Below are 17,307 nucleotides of genomic sequence, written 5' to 3' on the forward strand. Positions count from 1 at the left end.
GGACTAGGCCTAAACCCTTCCTTCATTGGAAGGAGACCCGTGCCCCAGCAGTGGGGATGTAATGGGTCGTGATGATGATGATGATCTAACTGCCAAATCCTTTCACTCTCAGTGTAGCTTGTATTTTGTCACCTACACATAAGAAGGAGAAGTTTCAGAACCGGAGCTAAGCCACCAGCCAACCAGCAGGTATCAAAGAGAACCGACTTGAGCTCGCCTCGGGCCACGGGGGGCATGCACTCGACAGGACAGGTATATATGTGCGGTACAGACAGCAAAATTATATGTCACCCCTGCGCAAGGGTTCTGAGACTCAGGTGAAAGGTAGATGAATCAAAAAATAATTTATTGATACCTTAGATTAACAATATACGAACTATTGTTAATCTAAGATTGATGCAAAAAAACAATTGTACGAGTACCCTTCCTAGAAAAGTTATAGGACGTTTTAGCTATTGAACTGTTTGATCTTTCTCTGTGAAAGACGTATTTAAAGCAGTTCAATAGAACGTCTTATAACTTTTCTATGAATAATGGGGTAAGTATTTTTCATTTCACGTATCATCCGTCAGTGGATCATGAAATTAAAGTGTTTCCGCTGGTGGCGTGGCTAAATTGTTTTTTGCTGACTGTACCTACTCTACCAGGGAAATCCATGCTGTCCGATTTCAAAACAATACCCGTGAGCAACATGTCGTGTGGAGCATGGAAGGAGCCTCCACTAGTGACGTATTAACTATGATAATATGTGGGGACATCTCACATACGGCCATCCGACCCCAAACTAGGCAGAGCTTGTGACATGGGTGTCGGATAGGTGATGTATCTACACAGATTCGTAGATAGATACATATAAACATTACCCCAGTATAATTTATATATCTGTCTTTAAACGACTGACTTTTCAAGTCGTTTTTAAAACTTTCTGACCTCCTGAGTCACCCCCTTTCAGACTACTATACCTTTTTTATCATCCCGTAAACGATATTCAGTAGTATTTCATCAAAATAAGACTAAAGGCCAAGTCAAGAGCACAACATTGATAAAAAATGGCGTCATTCGGGACCCATCTGCAAGAAATAAGAAGAAAGGGATTCAAATGCTTTCGTTTAGTCTTTTTATCGCGAGACTAAGGAATAAGCTGGACATTTCTAAGCAAATGCTAAGAAAATAAAGGATAAAGAAACGGGATCTCATAAGTTGTGCTGAATTCTCTCCGGGGACATAGTTAAATTGAATTAGGAGTTCACATCGGCTAGAGTCGTCCAACGCTATCCTTGCAACAGTGCCGACACCAAAAATGTTTATTAGGGAAACAATTATTATTTTTAATTCTGACGCTGACTGCTTCTGGGTATGTGTTATTCTTCTTCATTAATTTACGGCTACCAGTAACAGAAAAAAATAATCTCACATATTTTACCTAAGTTAGCGTTGAGGCACTCTATTTAGGTACCTACGGAGTGTATTGTTTCATTTGCCTGGCTGTGTAAAGCCGGCAAATGTTTCGTATATTTTGTTTAGAAAATACGTTCGCTTTTCTTATTTACCTATGCATTAAAATAATACCATTTATGTGAATAAGAGGTGAGTCCACAGGGCGGATTGCGCTGCAGTTTTCCATGCAGATTGTATTATGTATCCGAAAATAAAGTTGACGACCGAATGGCGTAGTGGATAGTGACCCTGACTACTGAGCCGAAGGTCCCGAGTTCGATTCCCGGCTGGGGCAGATATTTGTTTAAACACAGATATTTGTTCTCGGGTCTTGGATGTGCCCGTAAAATGGCTATAGGCCCGCCCCCTATTACATGGGGACTAACATAACAACACTGGCGAAAAGTGGGTGCAGCAATGCACCTCTGCCTACCCCGCAAAAAAAAAAGTTGAAAAAACCCTATACACACGGTACATATAAATAAGTTTGTGTAATAACCTAACCTAAAGTAAAAAATCCCGGACATTCAACACTAAAATTCGCATAACTTTTGTACTGCTGAACAGATTTTCATGAAACATGGCTATGAACACTTTTAGCCGTTAGGGACCTACGCTACCACAGACAGATACACAGACACTTTAAATTTATAACCTCATCTATTTCCGTCGAGGGTTAAAAATAACACAAGAAAAGTTACATACTGCGTAACTCTTAAGCAAGCTGTATATAGATAGTTATTTTAAGTATCGAAGTTCCAATTATCTCTATTTGATCTCTGTATCGGAAATAGTCTGTATGTGGGTAGAAAGGATTAAATTTAGACATAAATAAATACAATAAAAGATCAGACTCTCAGTTTATTTCATCATGAAATGTCGAATGGTCTTAAAAGGTTTCGTTTATCAGATCTCCCGTAAAGGGTCAGTCAAACTGGAGCGAAGAGACTTTCATTGTTGTCCCTTTAGTACTGTTTACCTAACAATCAATATTATATTGTAATGTAGTCATGTATTATCGTTAATCTTGTGATCTTTTATATGCTATTATTGGCAACTGTGTAAACTATTGTATACAAAATGGTTTGGGAAGAGCGGGGTCTTCTACTACAGGCATTCTTTAGTTCATAGGAGTGCTCCCACCATTTTCTGTTATACAAAGACTTAAATTATTTCGTTATAAGACCAGCTGCCAGAGCCAATTAATATCAGATTCAGATTTTATAATGAACCTATATAATTATATATATCAGACAACATATTTAAATTCTTTCTTTAAAATAAAATATCTGCCTGTCGAACCCCTCCTTTTAACCGACTTAGAAAAAAAAGAGGTTCTCAATTCGTCTGCATATATTCTTTTTTGTTCTAAAACCTGCCTGAACAGTCAAAGGCCGTGAGATCCCTTCACAAGGTATCGTGATAGCGACCCATAGCGCGTCCGGAAACTAACTCCGACTTCTGAACTAGCATTGACCAAAAAGAGCAACTCAAAATGCTTACTAAGCACGAACCTGGGGGTCACTCTCTACGGACGAACGGGCGAACAAGAATTGTCACATAATCGGTACGCTTAATGCAACGAGATAGAGCCGTGGTTAGCGCAGCGCTCCGAAGCTTAGGAAAAACAAAACTTCAGCGCTTAGAGAGTGACCCTCCCGCAAGTTGTAGTAAGCGGCGACGGATTATCTTGTCAATCATTTACCATGGCCCTGTTATTGACCTTTTGGACTGTAAGGAATAGATGTAGAGTTTGTACTACACCATGGCTAAAAAAACGTTGGATGCTCTACTTGATTTTGCTTTTATTGTGGTTATCATTGCATAAAGCGAATCTTTTCTGTGACTTTCATCGACACTATTATCATCTCACAAAACTTGAACTAAAAATTACAACAATATGGTTAATCTTACTGTATTTCACGAACAAAACATTAATTTAGGTACCTATTCCAACATCAGCATCAACTTGCCGACAGCGCCCGTGTCAATTATTCAAGAGTCGCAGCGAAATGAACTTTTTTCCCGCCCAGAGATGGCGTAATTAAAAGAAAAATAAGCCCGATTCATAAACGTCAGACAGGATCGCAGGATCGCGTCTTATTACGTCACCAGTGTAGCCTGGCCTCTGCGAGTCTTTATTCTGAGGGCGAGAGGGAGGGACGGATTACATGTTTGTTGGCCGTGTCGGGTGTTTAGGCTTACGGGATAAAAATGGGGGGAAAATAACGTGTTTTTAATGGTGATAATTCGGTTGTCTGCTCCCCTATTTGTACTTTTCTCTCGATAAGCTTGGCAAAGTGAATAAAGCCGGAATCTTGTAGTAAATGTTTTATTAAGTTGATAACATTAATTTTCAGCCATGGTACCGAAAGTAAACATCTGTTGCGAATGATTACTACCATACCGCTTTCAGAGCCAATATACTAAATTATCAGGCCAATCAGATGGTTGCAACAGAAGACTGCCTGGGGTGCTATAACGGCAGTCTAACAGTGCTATACCGGAGGCCAAGACGCGCTGGTCACGGGCTCATAGTGCTGGGTTTAATCCTGTCTTAGCGGATGTTTGCTCGCCCCCGCTGCGTGATATACCGTTGCGGCAACGTTATTGCTGAACCGTGTTGTTTATACTTTACTAGCTATTGCTCAGCGCAGCCTTAATGAGGTTTCCCGTGGGATTTGTCTGTTAAGTTTTGTAGCAGTCATGAGTAAGTTTAACGTTATACCTCATCAAAATAATTAAAAGATAGCACGCACTGTTTTAAAATATATAATAAAGGTTTTTCCAAAGAAGAAAAAAATCATGGCAGGAGTCTTCATGAGTCAAATACAAAATTCAAAATTATTTATTATCCATATAACACAAAAACATAATTATAAAAAATACACCTTGCCCTTGCAATTTTACAAATTTTTATGTTTATAACTGAAATTAATTATAGTGGCCCCACACTAAGCAAGCTTGTATCGTGGGTACCTTTACAATGGTTTACTTAATACTATTTCGCAGAGGTAGTTAGGCAGGTTTTTGAGTCAGTCAGTTATAATATACTCTAGCGTACCCTGGACAGTCAGCGACTGACGCTACTCTGATAAGGCAATCCATTCACCACGGTAAGACTACGGTGCCAAAGCCGTATTATATCTCTTGACTTTGTAACCGGCATGATAAGAAGAAGATTTCGGAATTAAAGACAGAATATACGAAGGGTTAGCCTCGTAAATTATCGGAAGATGGTAGGTGTGTAGCCGTTAACTTAATTATGCTGATGCCTTTAATATCTTACAGCTCATCATTGCGAGAACAATAAAAAAAGAAAAAATACAGGGTAAGACCACTAAGACCGTTCTATCTTGAAGTAAGTTGGCTGGTTTGCCTTCGCAACTAAATGAAAAATGGGGTCGATTATTCACAGTGCTGCAACCACTTACGAGGCATCCATAGACCACCAAGTAGGACGCCACAAAATAGTTCGCGATACTACACAACGAAATCCTCAGAAGAAGGAGTCAGAACTTCCTGGAACTTGAATCTTTGCTCCGCGCGTAAAACATAAGAACTGCATTTTACTAAGCAGCACTAACGTTACACAGACGCGAAACTTCCTCAAGTAAATTCACCCGGCTCCTATATAAAGTATGCAAATAACATTTAACGTATTCAGAATTATTATTAAAATGGCGGGCCGCGAAACTGTCTGTCCGTACAAGTTTAAACAATAAAGTCGGGCTGCAACAAACTGGCAACTTCGGGAGCTGTGGCCCACGGTGGGACTTAGGTCCTTCTTGCTGTTGGTGTGTCCGGGCCAGGTGACCAAGCTATGCGAATCAGCGGTGACCCCAAGTAAACGGTAGTTTTAATTTTATTTAATGCGCTACTTTGGAGAAGCCTCATATGTCCAGCAACATACGATTTTGGGCTATAAATAAGTTATTATCTCTTTGTAGATAAAAAAAAAATAAGGCACATCATTTTCTACCCACGCAGGTGCCAAGTATTGTTTTGAATAAAACTCTTCTACCATTTATTATTTATTGGACAATATTTTACAGAGGAAAATTATTTATATTGTTTCCACAAAACCAATATTGCGAGGGTAATGACAGTTCGCTCATTAACAGTAATGAGCAATAACAATGAACACATTTTGATGGACACCAATTTGTCGGCCAGTTACGTATCCAGACACAATTAAAATTAATACTAAATTAACAGAGAATGCCCATTCTAACCTGTAGCTATTTTCTTCTATCAATAGTTTCATGACAGTTCCCGCCACATTGCATGCGGAAAACATAACTTCCATAGGTAGGTACCTACCTAGTTCCATAAAAAAGTATCGATACTTAAATAAGGGCTAACCTACAGTACTTCACAGTGAAGCAGATATGATTATGTTCCTTGTTAATAGTCATGCCATGATAGAGCCAAACGATTTTCCGTGAACATCTGAACTGAATAAACCCATAAAAATTGTTATAAAATGCAGGATTTCTAGTATTTCCCCGCTTGTCGCCTTTGTCCGGGGCGCCGCCATCGCAGTTCAATGCGGTAGAAGGAACACACGCCGCCAACAGAATTTGGGAATATTTTGTCAAACCACTGAACACTCTTTTGTCGCCAGATTTCACGTTCGCTGTTTTTGAAAACACAATATTTTCATCTGAAATCAAAGCAACCCAGTCAAGGTGAGGTGAGGATTGCGGTTGTTTTAACAGTAAGAACTTTGTGTTTCGAATTGTGAGGATTTATTTGTGGCCATTGTTGAATCACGTAGTAGGTATAATTAGGTATGTTTTTATAACATTGTTGATTGATTTCTGCTTATATGAACCACAAACTTAAACTGTTGCTTACGCTTTCAAACTCCTTAACTCACGACATTTCAATGTCAGAAAGTTTCGGTATACGGCTGATGCTTAACTGTTAGTCTGTCGTCAAACTTTCCTGCTCAGAACCATTTATAATCAAGACCCATTCGGAGTTCCTAGGTAAGGCGGGCCGGCGACCATCAAGTCTTAGCCAAAAACATAACACTGTCTGTCGCACAGCCGGGGAAAAACAGTGGAAGGCTTGTCACAGGCAGGAGAGTAAATGCTGGACGCCGGCGCAGTTAATCCAGCCCGCCACGCCCCCTGCTGTTATTGTTCAAATTAAACCCAGCTTTTTGCCGAAACAACAGCTGCCTGCCCATTCAAAGTTGGAAGGGCCAACATTCGTATGTAAATGAATCGTAATCTCGGCGGTAGTCGTAATCGTGGCGGTGAATCTTTGCCCTTTGGGAGTGAGGGACAGGACATGTGGCGGAGCGTTCCAAAATTTTGAATGTGGTACGACGATGTGGCTGCTAAGTGCTTCTTTTGCAAGTTATCGTTTAGTTTTTTTACGGCGTTAATGATAGGTTAGGTGATTGTTGCGCAAATACAAAACTACCATTTATATCCATTTACAATTCGATTTAAGATTAGGACCCTTATTAATTGTATAAAATACTTGTTAACTAAGCCCTTTTTCTAAAATTTCGACCGATCCACTAACTATCTTATATTACTTTCTTTATAATCTAAGACTTTTACATGTTAAAGTTTGCCTTCAACCATCTGAGAACCTTGAACTTCTCTAATTAACATGTACATTCATGTAAGCTCGTTACAGGCTTGGTTACCGGGCCTGTTACTGTGATTTTAGTTAGTTTTACTTTCAAGATATTTTGAACTTTATAAGAAGTAACATTTTTAACGATCGCTTCAGCCATAATAAGGTTTTTTCTCGTGACAGCCACTCAAATAAGTTTTCTTCTTGTGATAGCCCAGGGTGCCCCATAAGTATATAAGGTATACTTGATAAATCATTCTGAGAAGATCCTTTAGTGCATCACTGAACGATTACTAACGAAAGTGATACATTATTGACTGGGAACGTTTTATTCAACCAATATCTATTAACCTAACCAAATACCATAACATGTTTATTATTATATAGAATAGTTAGACTAAGTGTAACCATAACGTTAGATCTCAGAAAAATAACCAGCGTTCCTAAATGCCTAAGACCAAAGGAAGCGGCGTGTTTGATGTTTCTTCTAAAACCGAATTTCCTTTGCCAATTTAAAATATCAAAGCACAAATTAGACAAGCACGAAGTGTAGAAACATGCGGTCTCGATGTGTGTAAATATTTAACTCTGGTTGCTACAGTTTCTACTTTGTACCTAGGTATGTTTATTTATGTTTACCAACAATTTGTTATGTACAGAACTAGAGAGCGGGGGCGAAAATTAGGCAAAAATTATGCGAGATCGTTCTACCGGCCTGTTGACTTTGGCAGTTCGTGGAAGGCTAACACTGGACTTTTATTATTTCTACAGCCTAGTTTTACTATGGGTTTATCCATTTTGAAGTTAATTTTAAGTTATTAATAAAACTTTTTTGTTAACGTTTGTAGATAGCTTCGACTATGATACTTATTTTTCATTTTTTACATTGATATGTTCAGAAACCGAGAACATACAGTCATATACTTCTCACATTGTTTTAGCTATGAAAGACCTACGCTAGGTGTCACTATGCCTTTACCTACCTTGCGGTACAACAATGTTAAAAAGAAGACAAATAAATGGCGACAGCGTGAATAGTAATACTTAATTGTTCTAAAAATACCTCTGTTCGATTTCACGAAGCGTCGTATCGTCGAACGTCTATCATATCCATTATACAAACAATAAATTTTGTATTTCAAATTTTGAATGCAAATTATGGATTGAGATTGCTGAATGATTACCACAATAAGTAAGCGTGGGAGGCCGCCGAGCCCGCCAGTGACGCGGAAATTATCCTGAATAATTTAAATTTAATACGACAGGATTACTGGTGATTTAAAATATATTATATAATTTGAGTAAATGCACACGTAAATAAAGGTACCACAAATATCTACCCGCTGCGGTATTATTAAGAGAAAATTATTTTTTATTTATTTAATTCTTTATTGTAAAAAATATTTTTAGTATACGTTCCGCGCTGTGTAATAACCTTCCTTTTCCACTATCACTAACAAATTTCAACACTGTATAGGTACATCTCTTTAAATATTTATTCCAAGGAAGGTAATAAGATTAAATGTAGACGAGCTTTCACCAAATTTGAATTACTTTGCACCTATTACGGAGTGCATAATTGTATTAAAATTGAAATTATTTACATCTTAAACAAAGTTGCCGTAGGCTTTAACGGTTTTTCCGCTACTTAGTAACGTTTTAACTCTGTCTTTGGTATCGTGGCTGAAATAATTGTATATTAATCAACGCCGTAAATATTACCTGAGTAAAGGTTTCGGTTAAACATAATGAATATTATTACTTCATTGTATACATTTTTATCTACAAACGGAAAGTATTAATTGTAACATAGTACTTATACTGGTTACATACTTAGTACTTCTTCATTGAATTATAATTATTAGCCTAACTAAAACTAACTAATATAAAATTAAAATTAAACTAAAAAGAAGATGCTGGCCAGATCGCTGCCGCTGTCGGGTAAGGTACCCAAGACGCTGGCCGCGTTACCCCGCTGTATGGCGATGCTTAGCCTTTGTGCGAGGTAAGAGCCAGACCTAGGGTCCCTCGAAACATCTATTAGTCTGCTGCTGATGTCTTTAAATTACTTCATTATTATATTTAACACTACTTTAGACAAGTAATTGGAAAAGATGACAAATGAATCAGTAGTGGCTACATGAGGAATGCCGAGAACTGCATTTTATGAAAGATCAGTAATATCAGAAATGGACGTAATATGTAATGATAGTGTGAATTAACTGTAACTTTTTGTTCCGTGAATAAAACCAAAGACAAATAATGTGGGCAATGTACGTTTTTGTAACCAAACACTGAAATGTACAAGAATGTGTACAAACCAAGGTAATTAAGCCGAGGTATTAGCACCATTGTTGGCCTTTTCCATCTATCCACTTAATCCGGCCTATACATACTCGTGGAATAATAGGGCCCTTGTTTTTGCCACTAAAGCAGGCTTAGTGATCTGATCCACTACTGGTTGTTAATTCTGCTCTTTTCATGGCGTTCCATGACAGTATCAGGTATTGTTGTTTTTCTAATCTAAAGCAACCAATATTCACTACGAATTTGCTACATTTCGTAGCAGGTGTGCTACGAAAGTGCTACGAAGTTGCTACGCCGCAATGCGTAGCACATAGCAATGTTTTTTGTTGCACATAACAAAGTTATTTATTTTATTAGGTACCGTTACTACCGGTTTAACTATACTTACTGAATTTTAAATACAAAATAAAAGTATGCGTTCATATTCCAAGGGCGAATTTACCTAACCTGCCGGTTCAGTATTTATTTTAAACTAAATGTTGCTATTGTTAACATCATAGTTTAATTACCGTCATAGTTTACCAAACATTCCTACATCTGCACAACTATCCCACAACTATAGCCACATTAATCAGTTCCACATTTTCTTCACAGTAAACGCGCAATCAACAGAACGTGCAACGTTTTTCTAAACCGCCATTGGCAGTATACGCTCGATTAGCAGAAGCTGCATCGTGAATTCTTTTAAGCCCGCAGTGTGTGGTTCATCCGCGGATAATCCGGTTTGGATGTGGCCAGTAGGTGGCGCTTAAGCCCTGCTGCCTCCCAGAGGCCACGCGTGGGGTGAGCCGTATCGACGGGTTTAGATGCGATATTGTGTAGATTAGTGAGGCAGCAGCTGTAAGTTACACGAAATGGAGGAGTTTGGAAAATAAGCTTCTATAAACGAGGTTTTTAACACGCTTGTCTGTTATTTTTAATTGAAATTTTATGTTTTTATCACTAGTATTTTAATAATATTTGGGTTTTAAATATAATTTCATAGCGATTAATTGTATTTACTGTATCGTCCAATCTCCAGTGGGCTGCAAAGAAACTTGAAACCCCTCTCAGTGGCAATGTCACTCTAAGGGGATCAGATGTCTGTGTAGGCCACTGTCCATTTATGTATTGCTATTACTCACTGAAGATTAGCAACCTCACGCTTCATATCCCAAAAAAAACCTTAACCAAAATCCCAACACCACTCAAAACAACACCTTACTCCCTAAAACTTACCGTGCATCTTGTCATTGAGCAGCGCGTACCGCGGGTTGCTAGCGACATCTAGCGGCAGCGAGTTGTACAGCCACTTGATCTTTGGCGTGGGGGAGCCACTGGCAGCGCAGGGCAGCGTGGCCGTGTGGCCCACTTCTACCACCAGTGTCGTGGTGGCTGGTGGCGCGATGTTCGGGAACCCGGGGGGGACTTTGTCCGCTGTAACAATGGGTATAGGTTAGAATTTGTTGACACATGAGGTTAGAAGACGTCGCGCGTCAGTAGTAACGGACGTAATATTTGAGTAAAAAATATTAGGTATGTTACGGATAAGGCAAATGTTCAACATGATTACAATTACATTTATTATACATTATCAGATAACCCACAAAACCAGTTTACTATGGCACTGTTAAGGTCTGGCTGAGGACATCAGCTGGGCAATAGACAAATGAATCTGATAAATTCGTAAATTGTCAGCGAAAATAATACTCGCGGAAACACATTACAAATGTAGTAAGTACAATTACAACTCCAGCGTTTTAAACAGAAGCGTAGTTACAAAGCATGTAACGCAAACTTATCCCAAAGTAAAACTTCAAAAGCCTAACAAGAATAAAATGAAAACACCCAAGCGAAATCTTAAAAGACCGTAAAATGTATATCGCGAAATGTTAATTTGCTACCTAAATGAAATTTCCCCCGTCCTTCGCTCAAACTGAACGAAAATTTGATTAAGTTACAAGACTGACATTATTTCGTGAAGATTTCAACTTTCGCGCGCTTATTTAACAGGGACGTTAGGTTTTACATTAAAGAAATCGGGAGGTCTTTAGAGGGAAGTGAGGGATGAAATGGGAAGTACATTTGGTACATTGTTGGTGACGCGGTGACGTCACGACCGGCTGATGGCGGGTGTCGCTCGTAATTGGGTGTTTTTGTCGCCTAATTGGGTGTGTATTTATTGTACAGCGCCACCTAGTGAGGTGCTTGTACTCCTCGGGTCGAGTGCCTGCTGTGTTTGTTGACGAGACGAGTGCAGCTCTTTCTATCAGAACCTCAAGAGTGAATTAATTTGACTGGATTATAATATGCAGCTACATTGTAATCAAGCCTAGTTTGTTATGTTTTTTTCATAAACTGGAACTTGTTTAATATGGCTAGCCAATGTGTCGCACATTGGCTAACCATACTTTTAATTTATATACCTTAACAAACCCAAGCGTCTGACTAAAATACACAATGAATTATCAACTAAAGGTGACTTAATCTTCGACTCTCACGCCACGGCCATCGCCAAAACATACACGTCAATATTAAAAACCCATTATTCACAGCCACCGTGCAGTATTAGTGTTAAGGGTCATATTCTAACAATGCGAGGGCCCAGTAATACGAGTCGTTAGAAAAGGTCAGCCCTATTGTACTGGTGCTGACATAATAGAGGCATTTGTAAGGAAAACCTTGGTGTTTGAATCGAAACTGTATATCACTGGAGCGACAGTCGGTCTGTTGCTTGTTACGACAAGATTTAAGGGTGGGGTGTGTCGTGTTATGTGATCTTTCTGTGAATGCTTCTTTTCGGTTGACGGTTGGAGTTTGAGGTTGACGGAGACAAAATATTACGTAATGGTTACGGTATTTTTCGTGAATTTCAGGTACTTATCTGTTTAGAATTAAAACGTAAAATAAATCAAGGCAGCGATGCCAGATTTTTTTGCATGCGGTCCTATCTAGTATAACCGTAGTATGCAATATATCTAGCCGTCTGTTTATGGACAAATAGAAGAGTAGGTCATCAAAATCAGGAAAGATTAGAGAGACATTTACGTATATTTATCAGAATTTGCATGCGGTCCTATCTAGTATAACCGTAGTATGCAATATATCTAGCCGTCTGTTTATGGACAAATAGAAGAGTAGGTCATCAAAATCAGGAAAGATTAGAGAGACATTTACGTATATTTATCAGAATTTGCATGCGGTCCTATCTAGTATAACCGTAGTATGCAATATATCTAGCCGTCTGTTTATGGACAAATAGAAGAGTAGGTCATCAAAATCAGGAAAGATTAGAGAGACATTTACGTATATTTATCAGAATTTTCGTTTTTATTTGTGTTCGGATAAATCCTTTTACCCCTATCGTGCTTTTATTTTAATATAACTCGCCTTATACATCCATTATTAACATTCATGTACTTACAAATATTTTACAAAGTTCTTTACAGACTTTTCATAATATCCTCTCCACCCAAGCAGGAACAAGTACAGTCGGCCAAAAACTTAATAATCTAATAAATCAATCTGTGCCTCCATGAGAACAACAGACAAAATGGCTAAACTCGATTGGGAAAGTTCTCGAAAGAAAGATACCAACTACACTCAATCTTATTATCTTTCGCCGATCTATATTTTACTCGATAACAATATACATCGCTGCTTAAGTGTGGAGTAAGTAGTAAATGAGTGCGGACGCGGCCAGCATTGTTCTACAACTTGCGATATAAAGTTGTTAGATGATAAAGTTAGTCCCATTGTGGAAAGAAAAAATATATCGTTAGGGTGCGTATGCCACCCGCCAAGGTAAAGTCTGCTAATAATAGAGGTAGAAGTGATGGCATCTGTCTGATAAACTGATGACAGTTTTGTGGAACTTGTAACAGGAAGCAAATGTTGTCAACAAAATAGACAAGTGGATATACTTATCCAAATTTCATAAAAATCTATTTGAATCGAGCCACAGGTGAAATATAGATAAACCCAATGGTAAATTGAGTGCCAATGGTACCTTGTATCACTGGTTCATACCTACGCAATATTGCGTAGTAGGCATTCCATTTGTTAATAAATGAGTAATCGATACAGACAAAAAAGACACTGCCGTGCCGCGCCATATCAATATTAAATTACCTACTTATGTACGTAAGAAGCAGCATAGATGCGATCAGAAAACCCCTTACAATAAATTGTTTCAAGTAGTTATGAATAAACGAACAATTACAGAACAAATAGCCCGAAGCAAACCTGGAAATAAATCAGCTTGCTAATTACAAACACTGAGTGGCGGTCGTTAAATGTATAATTTATTAGTCAACTTCCGTTTCCGTCAACACATAAAGTGTGCAAGGAGTTTTGTATTAAGAAGTCCCGAAGCCCGGGACATTGTTGTAAAATTTAACTCCCCGGAAACCGTATCGAAAACCATCCGGGATAATAAGGTTCGGGCGATAAAATCGCCAAGTTGCCAGCACTGTAAGATTCATGCTTTAGTTACTATGTAAAATAAAGGAATACGAAAATAATCTGTAAGAAAAAGCGATAGTGGTAGTGCAACTATACTAACGTATAGAATTTCTTTATCTTGTAATAGTTATGCATTTTTTTAAATACACTCGCTGGCAATAAAACTAGTATAAACGTAAACTAGTGCATTTAAACTTTTAAACAGTGCTCAACAACATATTAGACAGTAGCTTTTCATTCAATTCTCCAGTATATCATAACGCCCTATGTTCAGTTGTCAAATAGGTATCAATATAGATGTCACTATGCCGGAATCTCTATCTCGGTATTAAGATTTCTTTTATTTCTTCTTATACAAATAAACATTGCTTCTACTACCAGCAATCCTATCATAAGGCTACCGAGCCTTTTCATGGTCCTCCGAGCCGGATGTATGTCCATACAGTTGACAAGTAGGTAAACAAAAGACGACACGGCAAGCCTCCATCTTACTTTCTAATACGCAAGTCGTCGCCGTCCCATTTTAATAACAAGATAAACAACGTACACCAGTGACAAGACATTCCTACAAACTGAAAAATGTACCCGAGCAGAGGTGCACTTGAAAATGTTACTTATGACTACGAGACTGAGAATTACATTTCATTTATCATGCGCCCGGTGAAATTTTAAAGAAATCACGCTACTTCACATTCTGGTGTGAAATTGAAAAATCTCACCTTTGCATTTTTCCAGCTCCTCGCTAACAGTATTACGAAACTGAACCTTAAATCAAAAGCACAGCGTCGAGAGTCGTAAAAGGGGAGCGTTTTCGCTGCCGAGTCCAGTCAATGCAACGGGAGTGCTTTCGTTCAAAAATTGACCATAAAAGTAGGGGGATAGAGTGTGGAATGGCTCTGAGTTGCAGCATGCAGTCATAAATTTGCCGCTAACATGATATTAATTACTGGTAGTTCTGCAACTTCCCGCAAATTGTAATATATTGTGTCTACTCTGAGGGGGGGCGGCGAGGGACAAAAAATGGCAACTATTTGGTGGGCTTGCTGCGGAATTTATGTGCTTAAGGAACCTGAATACTTAATACTTCATCACCTGACACTAAATATACAGAGTGTTAAAAAGGGTCTTACTTAGGGTACTTAGGTCGTCATAATGAAAAAAAAAAACGTTTAAGAAATTTAGAAAATTTGCGAAGCCATATAAATTTTGTAGGTACTCGTAAATGACTAGAATAATTTAGTTTTTTTAACTTGCATGTAACACTGTAGATATAATAAACTACAAATAACAGGTTGAGGAAATTCTGAATTCGTAGCTAATTACTAAAACTTAGCCAGTTACTTCTAAAATTATCAAAGTTCAAGTGTTTTTAATGTCAAGTGGCAATATATTACCTGTAATAAATAAACACTTGCGGCAACATCTAATCTTTTAATTTATTATCGGGCACAGAACCGTTACGGCCTACAACTTCTGTGGTGTAATATTTTTAATGAAGATTTCCTCGCGAGAAAGCTACAAACTTTGAGAGACAAGATTTATGTACTTTCATTAATAACGACACAATGCTATTAAGGATAGTGATGAAACTCAATAGAAATATGTCTGACTACCTAAATAATACGCGTCATCATAATAACTTTCGAGAGGTTATTAGTTCTTTCGTATATCTGTGTCTCACAATTCGTTAGAAGAAATGAATAACATTCTTCATCTGAGCTTCTTCACTGTTGTCCAGTGTACTGTGGCGAGTGACTCGGTGAAAGAATATTGTTCTGTTATTTATTAAAGTTGCAAAAATGAGAAGGTTCTAGAACCCGTATTCTCTTTGGCAAGGAAAGTTGTTATTAGTTTATTTTACACTTTCTCACCAAGAAAAGCTCCGCACTAGAAAGTTAAAATACAAAATAATCTATTTCTGAAAGGGTTAGCCAGATTGGTTTAACGGTTTTATTAACACTCAAGAAGAAAGGGGTGTTAACAGCTTAGTCATTGCACATTGTGTCGTTGCTGAAAAATTGGTACAGATTAGAAATTAATTTCGGTGTTGGGTTTCTCCTTAGGTATCTACCACGAAAATGGATAAATATTTTTTTAGATATTTTCATATCTATCGATAAAATATGATTTGGTTCATCTATCTTTTACTATGAGTCTTGCACTGTGTTTGCGCTGGGGACAGATCTTGACATTTCCTGTTGGCTGTACATAAATAGGTATACGTATTATGTAAGATTGTCTTTATCTTATTCTCATGTTCGTATTTGAGGAAAAATCTATTGGTAATGGCCACCCAGATCCTTTTCGGGTAAGGATGAGCCAAATTGAATAATCCGCCCGTTCCAAGGCGACGTGGGCTGGGAGTGGTGCTGGACCCGTCTGACGTTAACATTGGACCCAATAAGGTAAACCATCATTCAGTTTCACTCCTCAAAACCTCATGTCTAACAGAACTTGAGCAATGGTTGGCTTTGCTAGTGAATGAATGCTTCAGTTGGTTTTTAAGTAGCATGTAAGTCTATTTTTGGATTAATAACTTGAATCAAGAAGTTGACAAAATTTTTACTAGTGGGTACCTACATAGGTAATAGTCGTTTCTAAGGGTTTTAAAATTAACTTCTAGACTGGTTCTGTGGGCATTGTGGTATTCGGGGGTAGGTTCTAAAAATTGAAATTACCTTTGAAAAACAGATTGTCCTTCTACTTTTCGAAAAACACTTTTACATAAAAAAAAATCTATTGATGACGCTAGAAAGCCCTAATAACAGCCTCCTAAATACTTTTGCAAAAGCCCCGTAGGGTTGAAGCCCGATGGATCAAGGTTCCTTCGGCTAATGGGTTCAGAATGAAGTTATCTAGTCTGCCAGTGTTTGATACCCGCGCTTTGATGTCGAATCAAGTTCTGCCAAGTTCCCTGCGTGTTAACAGGACCCCGGAATTATTATTATTATTATTATCTCTATCAAAATACTATTACATTCTGTAAAATGTAACTACATCCACAGATTGATAATGAAACATCGAAGTCAGGTGTATTTGTAAAATATGTATATTATGTATCTTGTGATGACCCTGTGCTGGAAAAGTGGCCATCAATCCGGTCAAACTATAATAATATAATATGCTAAAAACTATACATATATAGGCTTCAACTAATCGACATTTATCAGGATTGATACATCTCATAATAATATATTTGGTTCTGTCTCTGGCTTTTGTCCCTGAGGGTTGTTGATACTTGAGGCTTTCCTATTATATTTCAGATTAAGTATAACTAGTTTTTACTCCTATGTATCCTACGTATTCTTCGTAGTACCCGGCATATTGTGCGTGCCAATTTTATAGGTTCTTACTTCCAATACGTAGGCAGCGTCCGAATTAGTTAACCAGATGAAATTGCTCACCGACGTAAAACCCGAGGCTTGTTTAAAAATTTACTTATGTTTTACTGCACACTCGGGGCGACTCAATAAATAAGAAAAAAGTATTTTCTAAAGAGGCCATAAACCGAGTTCCATGAAG

At 38.0% G+C, this 17,307-nt stretch overlaps 1 protein-coding gene across 1 annotated transcript in view; it reads right to left on the reverse strand.

Annotated features, from left to right (window-relative positions):
- LOC105382164 (tyrosine-protein phosphatase Lar) overlaps positions 1–17,307 on the reverse strand; it is a 337,896-nt gene that overhangs the window by 46,424 nt on the left and 274,165 nt on the right. The window contains exon 9 of the mRNA XM_048631524.1: positions 10,561–10,758. Within this exon, the coding sequence (XP_048487481.1) occupies positions 10,561–10,758 (198 nt within the window). The remainder of the gene's footprint in view (positions 1–10,560; positions 10,759–17,307) is intronic.

Source organism: Plutella xylostella, chromosome 29 (genome assembly GCF_932276165.1).
Source record: "Plutella xylostella chromosome 29, ilPluXylo3.1, whole genome shotgun sequence".
In the NCBI taxonomy this organism is placed as follows: Eukaryota; Metazoa; Arthropoda; class Insecta; order Lepidoptera; family Plutellidae; genus Plutella; species Plutella xylostella.